Below are 12,971 nucleotides of genomic sequence, written 5' to 3'. Positions count from 1 at the left end.
GATGAATGAGTTGCACTGAGTTAAGAGGGTAATTTAAAAGGTATTAGCTATTCCACAGTATCTAGTCCATGGGCTGCTTCTATCCTAAGACAAGCGAAAGCTGGGCAGCTTCCCCAGATTAGTTTCCACTAACTACAGAATAGGAGTAAACACACAAAACAGTTGGGGTTATTTTACCTTTGTCAGCTGTACCACCCTCTCCCCCCTGCTGATATAAATAAGTATAATCTGTTCATCTCACCTCACTTTTTTCCCCAGGCTGAAATGTAAAAGATTGCTTCTGGGAAAAGCTAAGATTTTTAATATCAAATTAGCTCTTCCTCAAGAAACTGTCAGTCAGAAAAAAAAAAAAAAAGAAAAAAAAAAAGTGACAGATGTAAGAGAACTAATATTACTGAATCTTCCCCCCCACGTTTTTGTTGCATTCTGTAGTATTCTGTCATTTCCACAACTTCATTTTGAAGAAGTAAACTTTTCCCATTGGAAAGATGAAACCAACAAAACCAAATCAATAACTCCTAACCATGTTAAATAAGCCTAAAATAACGTTCCATATTAACCAACTGTAGCAAAGAAATGCCACCCCTTCTTTCCACCAAATTAAAATTTAAATAGAGCAGTGCTTCTCAGCTGGGATGCCACAACATGAGCATTACCCCCACAACCAGGTTAAATTGTCCCATGTGCCTACTGCACAGCCACACCAGATCCTAAAGCCTAAAGCAGGGAAGAGGGCCAGCTTCTAAAAGCAGCCCTTCCCTGTCCAGCCTCCCCACACTACTGAAATATGCAGGACAGTTCCACTTATCCCACTGGCCTGCTTCCAGGAGATGCTGTGCAAAGTTGGACCAGGAAAAGCTACAGAATGGGCTGGCTTTCTTGCTTGCTTTAACCTTAAAAGCATACTAACAACGCAGAACAACATTGTGTGCTGCAGCCCTCCTCAGGGTGATTGTGCAGGAGCAGTACAAACAGTTTTACCAGATAACTGTGGCAATGGCACCTGATTGAGAACCCCTGTGGCAAGTTACCACTGTGGCAAGTCAACCAGGGATACCAAATTCAAACAAGTTGAGGAGGGGTGCCCCAACTCTAACATGATTGAGAACCACTGAAGGATTGTAGGCAAGGTATACAAAAATTGAACCATTTGAGTCCTACCGTTAAAACAGCCAAAAATTCCTAATGCTACTTCATGGACAAACTGAAAAGCAAAAAAAGTCTTATCTCCTGAACTAATGCCGACTTAAACATATGGCATCTCTCTAGTTATTTTATTCTAGCTTTCTTAGTTTAAAGTGGAATGGATTTTGGCACAAAAACAAATGCTATACAAGACAGGCTTTTGTTCCTTATCAGTGCATTCATTTTCTTGAAATATACTCAACTACTAGTGATGGATTGTTACTGAAGGAATCCACAAAACTGCTCAACAGAAGCAGCTCTGCTGCTTTAGGGAGGTTTTGGACACCCAAAAGCTATGTAGAATCAAGAAAAGCCTAGAGAGAATTCCAAAAACTTTACATTTTTACCAAATATGAACAAACAAAGTTCACAGAAAATTCTGTATTGGTGAAAGGAATATAGAGCAAAAAAATTTAAAAGCGAGTTAGAGAAAGGGTAGCCTGGAAGATCTAAAATATTCACAATGATGCATCCATTTAGTAAGGATTAGAAAGCACATCAAAGCTGTAAATATTCACCTCAGATATTGAGGGTCTCACACCACTTTACAAGGTCTAAGATTAGTATACATTTTATGGCACAAGAGACAATGGAGAAGTCTTGAATTTTCTTCACTTGCACTAAGTAGAATATCCTACATTTAGAAGTTACCCTTTTCTTTTGTCTACTATTCCAAATTAAATATGGAGTCCAAGTTGTACAATGACTTCTCTGGAGACAAACATTTTGTCCTCTTTATACCCACAGGATTAAGAAACAGCTTTTGAGCACCTGGGTTTTACAGGTGGAAAAAGGGGAAGGTTTCCTAGAAAAAGATGAAAATAAATTCCATTTCAGTTTAACTGGGGACTCAAAAAAGCTCTAGTCCTTAAAGGCAACCTAAACAAAAAATGAAATTGTACAATGGTTTTTTGACAAGCTCAGATCCATTGATCCCTTCTGGCTATACAGGAAAAGACTTGGGTCAGGATTAAATGAATGATGCTAATTGACAAGCTAAATAAACAATAAGGCCTGAAAAACTTGAGCCTGTTGGAGGATTGGCAGTTACTGCAGTAAATTTTCCCTTGTCAAGCAGGCTAGAGACATCACTACAGGAGTGCTATATACAAGGGGAATATAGGTCAATAAACTGGACGTCTTCAGAGTAAAGTTGAGTTTTCTGTCCAAGGAATAAGGTTTCCTAATGCGAGACAAATTTGGAGAACATGGATACAGAGTACATTCTTTTAAAAAAAGAGCAATGCATCTGGAAGACTTCTTTATAAATTCAGTGCATTTTTTTCTGTTCCAAAAGGTCAACCCCATGCAAGTTTATCCCATCTGAATTCCATTCCATTAGTTTGCACTTGGAGGAAGAAGAAAGTTTTAGGTCCAATGTTTTCCCTCCTCCTCCTGCTTGAAGGAGACTTATGAAAGGAAAGGGTAAGAATACACTGTAAACTGAACTGTGTCAAACAGAGGAATATTATTTTAAAAATATGTTTTGAAGGGATGATAATGGAGAGCTTACACAGCTTAAAAGACAAAAAAGGGACACATTGAGTCCTGGCTGTATAAAGATCTAACTGAGGTCCAATGGGGATGGTGCAAGTACATCTTCAGACACCACCAGGATGTTTCCAATAGAACGCTGAGATTTGAAAGCCCGAGACTCCATTGTGCTGCTAGTCATGATTTCTGGTTGCAAGACTGCACCGAAAAGGAGCCAAAAAGATGTTTGCATTTAAGGACCTGCCAGATATCCTTGTTGTAGGTAACCAAAGATGGCTATGTGCCATGTCCCTGCTTTTATATACTGCTCATTTCAGGCAGTAGTAACGAGTGGACATGCCTAGACAACTCACTAAGTGCAGCTGGCTCAGAGAGGAGATACAAAAAAAAGCGAGATAAAAAGGGAGCAAAGATAGTAAAGAAGGCCAGTCAGTGAAGCCCTCCCAAATAGTGCAAAGCAGGGAAAGACCTCTGGACAAAACAAAAAACACAGCTGTTCCAGTAACACTTTTGTTTCTTAGGTAGGGAGGTGCTGAATGCCTGGGTCTTTCTTCAGCAAAGCTACCACTCCAGAAAGCAATGCCATCTTTCCCTTTCATCCAAATCGGTGGCAAATTATGCTAGAATTAATATTGGTAGTGGACCTTACCTTTGAAATGGCTCATTTGTGATTTGAGCTGTACATCTTAACTGAATAAAAACGCTGGCATCTAACAAAAGATCCACTAGGTCTACTCAGTGCTACTACAGGAAAATAAATCAATAAAAGACAAATACATACACACCCTATTATGAAATCTTGAAGACCTGTATGTTCTTGGAGATACATTGTAAACAGCATAGTGTCCAGGGTGTTTAGAGTCTAAAAATAATCGCACATCTTCTATGTTATTTTTGATGGCAGATTCTACACCTTCTGCTGGAAAGGACATCACTGAAAACAGAACATTGCCATTTGAGGTATTAACTTTTATGAAAATATAATTAAAATCGTGATTTTAAAAAGATGCAACTAACCATACCAGCAATTCTGGAAGTGATAAACGATATATCCAAATCTCCCTTTGCATAACTGAAATAAAACACATGTTTGAGTTAATATGAAAAAATGATTTTATTCAAAGGCAAACAGAAATATGTAAATAAATAGTTTATTCAAGTAACAGGCTACCATGGAGATTTTTTTCCTGCTGGGAAATCATACGAAGTACCCAGTTTATCAGAGTGATAGCAAAATAGTTCAAGACCCTATATTTAACTAAGAGAATGACAGATGTTATGGAATGGAGATTAGACTTTCAAATAGCAATTCATTGCAAAAAGATCTTCCTTGGGTGCAAATACAAGGGCTCTGATCAACTAAAAAAAGTTAGGACTTATAGCTGAACTTTCTCATCCACGTTTACTAGAATTTCCAGCTATTCAGACCTTTGAATAGCAACCCACGTGAGCTATGTCTATAGCCTTGATTACAGCATACCATAAGCTTCACCATATTTATCTTCACACTTTGAGAAAGGGAAGCATTTCTGTGCCTATTTTTGCAATGGGGAACTGACCCACAAAGACCAATTGCCAGATTCACTTAGGCACTGCCATGTAGGCATTTCATTCCTAAGCTTTAAGCCCACTGCCTCAGGAGGGTAACCTAAATAGACAGGTTTAGATGTCTATCCAGTGAACATACATGTCATGGTCAAGCCATAGCGCATGTGTACTGAACATGGACACATCTACAGGTAGTCATGTGGAAATGCAAGGTACAGGGGTGCATCTAAGCTTCCCCTTCCTCATCCTCAGAGCTCAAGCATCTGACAAGGCTGCATGTTAGATGAGTCAGTCATCCCTGACTCAGCAGCCAGCTGGAGTCTTCTACCTGAACCAGGATGCTTAAGTGACAGCAACACCGAGTTCAGTGTGAACCACAGGACACGTCACTCACTTTGAATGACAAATGTTGCCAACCACTTTTTGCCAAGTAGCCTAGGTTAGAGCTTGGACCTAGGATGCAGAACAGCTGCATTCTGGACTTTCCTCAAGCCAGAAGGAACTTACACTCACATCTCCTATTTTTTTTTTTTTTTTCCCCTGGGAAAAAGTGTCCCGACCATGCTGGGCTCTCCCACCTCCTGGATGGGAATTAGACACACCCAGGCTGGTAACCAACTTAATGAAAAGGCGGGCACCACCATGGGTGGTTGTAATAAACTGTATTCATGCAAATCTGAAAGTCACTGGATGCATTATGCAGTGGCCCAAGATTGTATGAATCCTTGGTTCCTTTCAAGTCTCCCAGAGCCAAATCTGGATCATAACAGAGTTCAGGCAGAAGTTTGGCTCCAAGGGGAAAGCATAATCTAAAAATGCCTCTTTTAAGACTAAAGTTGAGGCATCTAACAAATCCAGGCATCTAATAAGTTTTCCAGCTGCTCAAGTGGCACCATCTAGGATGCACCTAGATTCCATTTAGATCCTGTTAAGGTATGTACAAAGCTGATTTGAATTTAAGCTTAAAGTCAACACTGTCCTTCCTTCTCCTGGCCTTTCCAGAGCCCCCAAATCCAGCTGCACTCAGGTCCTCTCTGCTGTTCACTCCTTTCTTGTAGGCTCTACAATGGTTCAGTCAAAGCTACTTCATTTCCTTCCACTCTTGCTCTCCGTTGGGTCAATGCAACTCCCAACACCACAAACTTGGGTTCCTCCCTCCAAACAGCTCCCTGTCTACTCCTGCACCACTGAATGCCCCCAAAGCAAATCTGAAGACTACAAACTAACTTGGACAACTGTAACACTCACTCCTACTATTCTGCCAATGTCCTTTCTAAACATTTTAGTACCTGTTGCTTGTTGACTTCCCACCAAAAACTACTACTCCACAAAAGGACCACCTCTACTATAAAAGAGGGAGATAGCTCATCATGACCTCTTCCACCTCCTCTTTGCTCACCACTTTCTCCTTTAGCATTGATTGATCACTCTTGGTCCCTTAAACTTTCTACCCAGCCTCCTCCTCAATCCCACCCCTTCCTGGCTGCTAGCTTTTTATATACTGCCCCCACTTTAGCAAAGCTTCTGATACAGTCTTCCACAACATTCTTACAAGCAAGCTAAAGTAGTACAGGTTGGATGAATAGATTGCAAGGTGGATAGAAAACTGGCTGGATCATCAACTCTCACCAGGAGGGTAGTAAAGCACTGGAACAGGTTACCCAGAGCAGCTGTGGAATCTCTATTCTTGTAAGTTTAAAACTCAGCTAAACAAAGGCTTGGGTAGGATGATCTAGTTGGGGATGGTCCTGCTTTGAGCAGAGTGATGGACTAGCTGGCCTCTTGAGTTTAGAGTTGGATGAGAAATGTTCATGATTCTCACTTCCCCTGCCCCCACTCAGGCCTTTTCAGCTCCCTGACCTTTCCCTTGAAAACAAAAGCCTGTTGTTTGGCCCTACCATCAATTTCCCAGAAATTACCAAAACCTTATCTGTTTTCTTCCAACACCTTTTCCTACCTTTACCCTTTACAGTTGTCTTGACTTTCATCCAACCCAGACTGGCAAAACCAGAGTCAAGATTGTAGGTCACAGAACTGGGTTCAGATGTTTCTAACCTAAGTGAGATGAATCCTATAAAAACTGAAAGACTACCAAAGAAAAATTGCTGGGATATTACATTCAAGCTCTAAAGACCGTGTAAGCAGAAAATATTGGCAAACCACAAAGAGTTCAAAAAGAGTAGCATGAGCGTTCAGAGCCTGAAGGAATTGAGTAGGCAATACTCAGAGTCATTTTTATCCAAGCAGTCACTGACAGAGCAACTGACACCAACCCAGAAACAAATGAAGACAATGTATATAAATACAGTTAAAGAAAGTATAAATTGGAAGTAATGGCAGGCATGCACCTAAGGAAAACAAGCTGAGTATCAGGAAAGGCTTCCTAAAATGTGTTGTGTGAAGTTGGGACATTCTCTCTCAAGGGAAATAGAGGAAGCTCTATCAACATGGGTGGCTGAAAATTAAACCAGACAAGGAATAATAAAATGTGGAGCTGAGGTTGTACTAAGTTAGTGTTGTATTAAGTGCTAGCTAACTGCTGTGGTAAAAGTGCTGGTAAGAGAAATTTTCATCTAGAACAAGCACAGTGGAAAGTAAACAGTACTGATCAATCCACAGTGCTTGCTGTACCTTTAAAATTTCAGTTATTGAACCATATATGTACTACTTCCATATACATGAACTTTTATTCATAAGGTAAAACTACTGAAAGACTTTTTTTTAGCTCCTCTGATCAAAAGGAACTTGTTAGGCAAGTCTGCAACCTCAAATAAGTACACACAAATCAGAACAGTAAAAAGAAAGGCCAAGGATTTCCTGGAGTTGGTATTTCTTGTTTCCTTTTCCAAGAAATTCAAACCCATTCCTCAGCAATAGTTTTCCAAGGTTGATACCTCACTTAGACATAATCCCCTTAACTGTTATATACAAACTTCACTTTTGCATGCATCTGAATTAAACACCAAAATCTTTGAAGCAGAGATTTCAAATCTCAGGCATTTATAAAAGCTCCATGCATACTTGGAATTGTTTATATAATAAAATCTGCTGAGTCTCATATACTAAAGGCAGCTAATAGGTAATGGAAGCAGGAAGGGTAGTTTTGCAGGGAAAAAAAAAAAAAAAAAATATCTGAATACTCCTCAGCAAGCTACTTTACTTACCCAACCCCCAAAATGTACATGATACTCTATCAATGTGTGTGGCTGCTACAAACTATTCCATTTTAATACACCTTCCTTAAAAAAAAAGGATTACGGGTTAATTTTATAATCTCTCTCCATAATTTTCCCTGAACTCCAATGTGATGATTTCATGGTCATTTCAACAATAATGTAAAGCACTATTTCATTACTTGAGCATACTGTGAGACTTTCATGAGCTTCCCTTTGGCATGGCTGCTTTAAAAAAAAAGTCATAGATAGTATACACACATTCCTCACAATTAATTACAATCCATTAAAAACAAAAAAACCCACAAAAAACAAAACAAAACACCAAATCAGACAAGCCCCAATCCTGTAATTAAGATTGAAAGGACTTTCACCTCTTTACAGGGATGTCTTGACTTCACAGTCTATCTACACTGGGTGGATTGCTAGACTAGGGCGTTCATTCCTAGCAAAGCCATTAACAGAAGAAAGCATACATTTTATTTATACTGAATTAATGTTGCTAAGAAATGAGAAGCAAGGTACAATGAAGAAAATTAAGAAAGGGCAAAAGGAAAAAAAAAAAAAAAAATCAGCACAAAAAAAAATGACAAAAGCAAATGAGTCAATTAGGTTTACAGCTTCTAGCTTTGTTTTTCAGGAAAAAAAAAAACAAAAACAAAAACACACAACCATCACACAAGAATGAAGGGCATTTTTAATCCTACAAATAAAGGAAAGTACCCTCACCACATTAAGATTTTTTTCCGCCTCAACTTGTTAGGAAAAGCAGGAAGTTAAGAAGTGGTTTGGATTTTTATTCAGCAGTGTAAATATTTGAACAAAGCCACACGCTTTAGCTGAAACACTTGTTAAACAAGTTACCTATGTAAATAAAAGCTGGTTTATAAGCACAGCTTGCCAAAGAGTGCCTAGATATAGAGTGAACTTCAACAAAATGGCACTCAAAAATAATTTAAAAATTAGAAACTTGTTCATAAAAGCAAACTGAGTAACACTCAGTACACTTGTTACTAATAGAATTGCACATAAGTTACCTTGGGGTGCTAACAGACATGTGTATGAAATGAAAGGCACATAAGTAATAAAAGCAGTTAGCACAGATAAATTGTAAAGAAAAAAATATCACAGAAATGATCAGTATTCATGTGATCTCCAATCTAAACCAAATCGTGTTCCAGTACTCAAGCAGCTTTTCTTGTTCTAGTTTACCCCTACCCAGGACTCAACATTAACAAGTATCCATTAAAAAAAAAGTCACCATCCTTGCAACATAAATTTTAAAGGAAGTCATTAGTGCTGAAATTCACATAAGTCTTACACCACCTAGTCTGGTTTCACACCTGGATGTTTAATTCAATTTTATCCAGTGCCAGACAAAACTGAAAAAAATTTCATCAAGTCAAAGCTGACTTCTGAACTGAGGCAGGAATTCTTTGTACTTGCATAGCAAACCTCTAAAGTAGGACCTTGTTCCTGACTGGGAGTGCTTAACCCAAAGCACTATTAATATGCTATAGAATTTTAAGGATGAGCAGCTATTAAAAAAAATTAAGGATTTTATAGAAGTTCCACAAAATTCTCTTAGAAATTGATATGCCCAGGAATGTGGGCAAGGCTGAATACTTGTTGAATGATTAAATAAAGACGATCTGTACCAACATACTGTATCCAAGTGGGAAAGGCATTCAGCATAACATTCAGAGATCTTTTCTTGCTCTAGCCTTTATCAGTTAATCAGAAGAGAAAGTAAAGGAAACATTACCACGGAGCTACTATGTGAGACAAAACTGGAAAGTGGTACCTAAGGTTATACATTCAATATTAGTAAGTCCTTGAAGCTGTATTTTGGGACAAAAGCTGCCCAGTGTTTTTTGCAAGAACTGCAAGGCAAAATATAAGACAGTCTGTGTGCTTTACTCTCGTTTGTATGTATGTACCTATAACAGTACAATTTAAATAAAAAAGCTCTGGGGCTTGTATACATGTCACTCATCGTGGGTGCTTCATATATTAATCATTTTTCCTACATACTGAAGGAAGGAAGTCTCCTCAATCTGAAACACACTTAGGGAAAAAGGTATCAGAACAAGGGGTGGGGGGAACAATTTAAAATGCAGACTTAAGAGTTCTATCTAGGCATTCATTTTTTAAAAGGTCTGGTCCTAAGACTTATCCAGCATGACACAGGAAGATGAACTGAACCTATCTATCTGTCTCAATTCAGTGTCTTAAGACCAGCTTCTTTCCTTATCCTCGCATCACTTTCCTGTAGCCTTAACATCCGGGGGGATCCAAATATAGCTTTTAATCTGCACCACTGAGAAGAGTCATCAACATTTTATGAGAATCCAGACAATGACATTATGCAAGGCTGTAATCTGAGCTGTAGCAGTTCCCCCATTTCTGAAAAAGGGGGGGGGGGGACAGGACAGGCAGGCAAAATAAACAAAACAGACAAACAGTTTGGCAATCTTCATATGGTGCAATTCTTGCCTTATTACCTCACTGGTACCTAAAAAAAGTTTGGGAATTATGATACTCTGTACTTCACCTTTTTGTACTTTTGAGTTGGTCGCAGAGAAGCCAGTCAAATAAGTAGTTTGTTTACTTAACCCTGCATTAAAAAAAAGGGTCCAGGACACCAACCCAGAAATTGGCAATTTTTCCTGATGGAATAGAAAATGAAAGTGATAATCATTAAGGAAGCTTTATCAGCTACAGCCACCAGTCAAATTGCAGCTAGGTATGACATCTCCGCCTAGACCACCCAAAGAGGGAAAAGACCATCCAATAAGAAAAAAAAATACCTCTTTAAAAAGAGGTTTATACAGAAGAAAAAAGGAATTTTGCTTTGCATTTGCCTTTTCAAATTTATGAAACAAAAACAAAAGGTAAGTTTTGCCAATACCTACAGAAATGAAAACCGGAAGGAAACCTGAGAAACTAGATACAAGGAAATAAAATTAAATTCTGTCTGGCCTAAGAGCCAGTTAATAAATAATATATGGTACTTGGATAAATAACCTCATATAGACCTTAACAAAAAAGAGACATTTCTGAAGCAATAGTGTTGTAACAGCTTAAAATGTGAGCATTAAACAAATGTGTGGTCTTGTCATGAAATGTGGCCAAGGAGGGCAGGGGGTGGGGAACTCAGCGAAATACAGACTACACAGAGAAAGCAGGAAACTTTTTCCTGGGTTGGGTAGACCACATCTAATGAAAATATAAGTGTAAACAAGCCTTAAACATCTGAGTTTCAAAGATAAAGATGCATTGAAAAAATGCTGAAAAGCAACAAAATAGAAATGGCTCTGAAAAAGAGGGGTGGGGGGAAAAGGGTAGGTGTTACAAAATGCCAAAGTGAAATACTGCTCAACTGAACTACCAACAAGAAGGACTATTATAATATATGGCAATTGTGTAAATGAGTAAACACTGGAGCAGGAAAGAATTTTCTGCAGAATACATGACTGGGTTGGACTGCAGGGGGCGGATCTTTTCCTGATACTCAAGCTTCATTTTTCTCTTATCAGTCAGGATCAACAGAGACAGACTTGAAGAGTCTTCCAAGGGGTACTGGGATTCCCTGGTCTCGAGAAAGACTTTCTCCAGCTTTTTCTCCAAGTTTTTTCTTTGCAGAATACTATTGCCTACCAGAGATCAAACTTAAAAAAAAAATTCCTCCCACTTTGATTCCCTTCCCCATTTATTCATTCCTCTGTTCCTGCTTCTCCTTTCATTCTCATCTCTGCTTCATAACTCCCTCATTATTCATGTCATTCCACCCAACTCTCCATGCCTTTCTTCATTTTATTTTTACACATGTGAAAGGGGAGGGAGCAGAAGAGAAACAGGAAAGGGAAGAGAGCTATGGACTATCTACCTACCGTGAGACTGCTAAATCTTAAGGGCTCTCACTGTCAGTTCTAGTGCAGCCAAAGGAGAACACCCTGTTCAAGGGTCTTCATCAGGCAGCTCTGATCTTTTATGGTGAATGATTCTACCACTGGCCTAGGAAATCTATTCTAAATTTCTTCCGATTCTAATTTCTGATACAAATCACCATAAGCCAATACATTCTAAATGCAATACACAAAAAATTCCTTAAGTGCAATAACAAGTACCAGTATATTCCATCTCATTTATTTGTACCTGTTTATTACTAAATGCATCAAACAAGAGACTTTTTGTTTTCCTATATTAAAACTTGATCAGCAAAGTGGTTTTTTTGCCTACTTACTTGGCCACAGATTGGATGACTTTAGAAGAAGTATCCTTGATATTAGTGAAAAATCTTTCTGTTCCACCCTTAAGAATATCAAAGAACCCTCCATATGACTGGTCACATTCTGCAACTGTCAGGCCTGAAATTATAAAGCAAAATCATAATATCACAATTTAAAATAAAAGCCTACATTTAAGAGAACTGTGCTTCCAGATCTCTTCAAGTGACAAAGCCAGAAGTGAAGTGACCACACAGCTTAAGGTGAACACACCAACAGAATCCACTTAGCATTTATGGGGCTGAAACAAAGCCTCCATCTTCTGGAGATTGAACTGTACAATGCAATTTCTGTGTAGTGAACCAACATGGTTTCTACAAGCCATCTCACTACTTAAGCATTTTGTACTCCTTTCTGAAAAGAAAGATTAAATCAAATGACTGGGCCCCATGTACCTTTGTTGTATCAGTGTTTAAGTTGCAGAATGCCTCTTCATTTACTATCATCCTTCTAATATGCACCATACCATTTGAAAGCCTACTTCACTATCTTGTACAGTTTCTTGGAAACACTGGTTTGCACTCCAGAAAGCTTAATTTGTTATCTGGAATACTAAAAGTTTCTTTTTTTAACAAAGTCTGCTGGTAAGCAGCTTAATACCATTTATAAAAAAAAAAAAAAAATAAACTTTAAACCTGCATGGGCCAAATGACCACAGCATTCCACTTAGAGGACTGGAATCATCCTAGAAACATAAGTGTGTGGACAACATTATACTACCAAACTAGTACACTAATTTGCCTCATTTAAGAATTTTCCTACCACGTACATTATTTTAAATTTTCTTCCCCATAAGCTGCCTACCAAATGGGTAAAAGTAACTCAGAAGAAAGAACTGAAATGCTGTAAGACAGTACCTATTACAGGTGAACTACTTTTAAAGGGTTCATGCTCATGAAATGCAGATCAATATTTAGCTGCAAAATACAAGTTGGGGGGATGACGATGACAAACCAACATACATACACAAGGGCTATACTCTTGTAATGCAAAATCTGATAGCATGATTTTATTCTGAACACCAAAGAAAAAATGTCACCCTCCCACTGAACCTGAATTTCTACATAAATCTGTTATCTATGGACTTTGGGGGCTTTATCACAAATTTAGATTTCAAATCAACACACAGGACCAAGACTATTTACAACTGAAGTTCAAATAAGCTCTTTTCCTCTTATCGTTTCATAATTTCTAAGGTCGGAAGGGACCTGAGCAGATCGAGTCCAACCGCCTGTTACTAGTTTGCAACAGGCAACTAGATCTCCCCTCAGCCTTCTCTTGT

The 12,971-nt window shown here is 38.5% G+C and overlaps 1 protein-coding gene across 2 annotated transcripts in view; it reads right to left on the bottom strand.

The window, feature by feature from the left end:
- GAK (cyclin G associated kinase) overlaps positions 1-12,971 on the bottom strand; it is a 124,752-nt gene that overhangs the window by 55,708 nt on the left and 56,073 nt on the right. For both annotated transcript variants that reach the window (XM_019554950.1, XM_019554949.1), the window contains exons 11-13: positions 11,647-11,770; positions 3,702-3,751; positions 3,465-3,613 (exon numbers count right to left, since the gene is read on the bottom strand). In XM_019554950.1, coding sequence (XP_019410495.1) covers positions 3,465-3,613; positions 3,702-3,751; positions 11,647-11,770 — 323 coding nt within the window. The remainder of the gene's footprint in view (positions 1-3,464; positions 3,614-3,701; positions 3,752-11,646; positions 11,771-12,971) is intronic.

This window comes from Crocodylus porosus, unplaced genomic scaffold, assembly GCF_001723895.1.
Source record: "Crocodylus porosus isolate Cpor-Errol unplaced genomic scaffold, CroPor_comp1, whole genome shotgun sequence".
In the NCBI taxonomy this organism is placed as follows: Eukaryota; Metazoa; Chordata; order Crocodylia; family Crocodylidae; genus Crocodylus; species Crocodylus porosus.
Note: the sequence above shows the minus strand (reverse complement) of the source record. Positions and strands in the feature narration are given on the sequence as shown.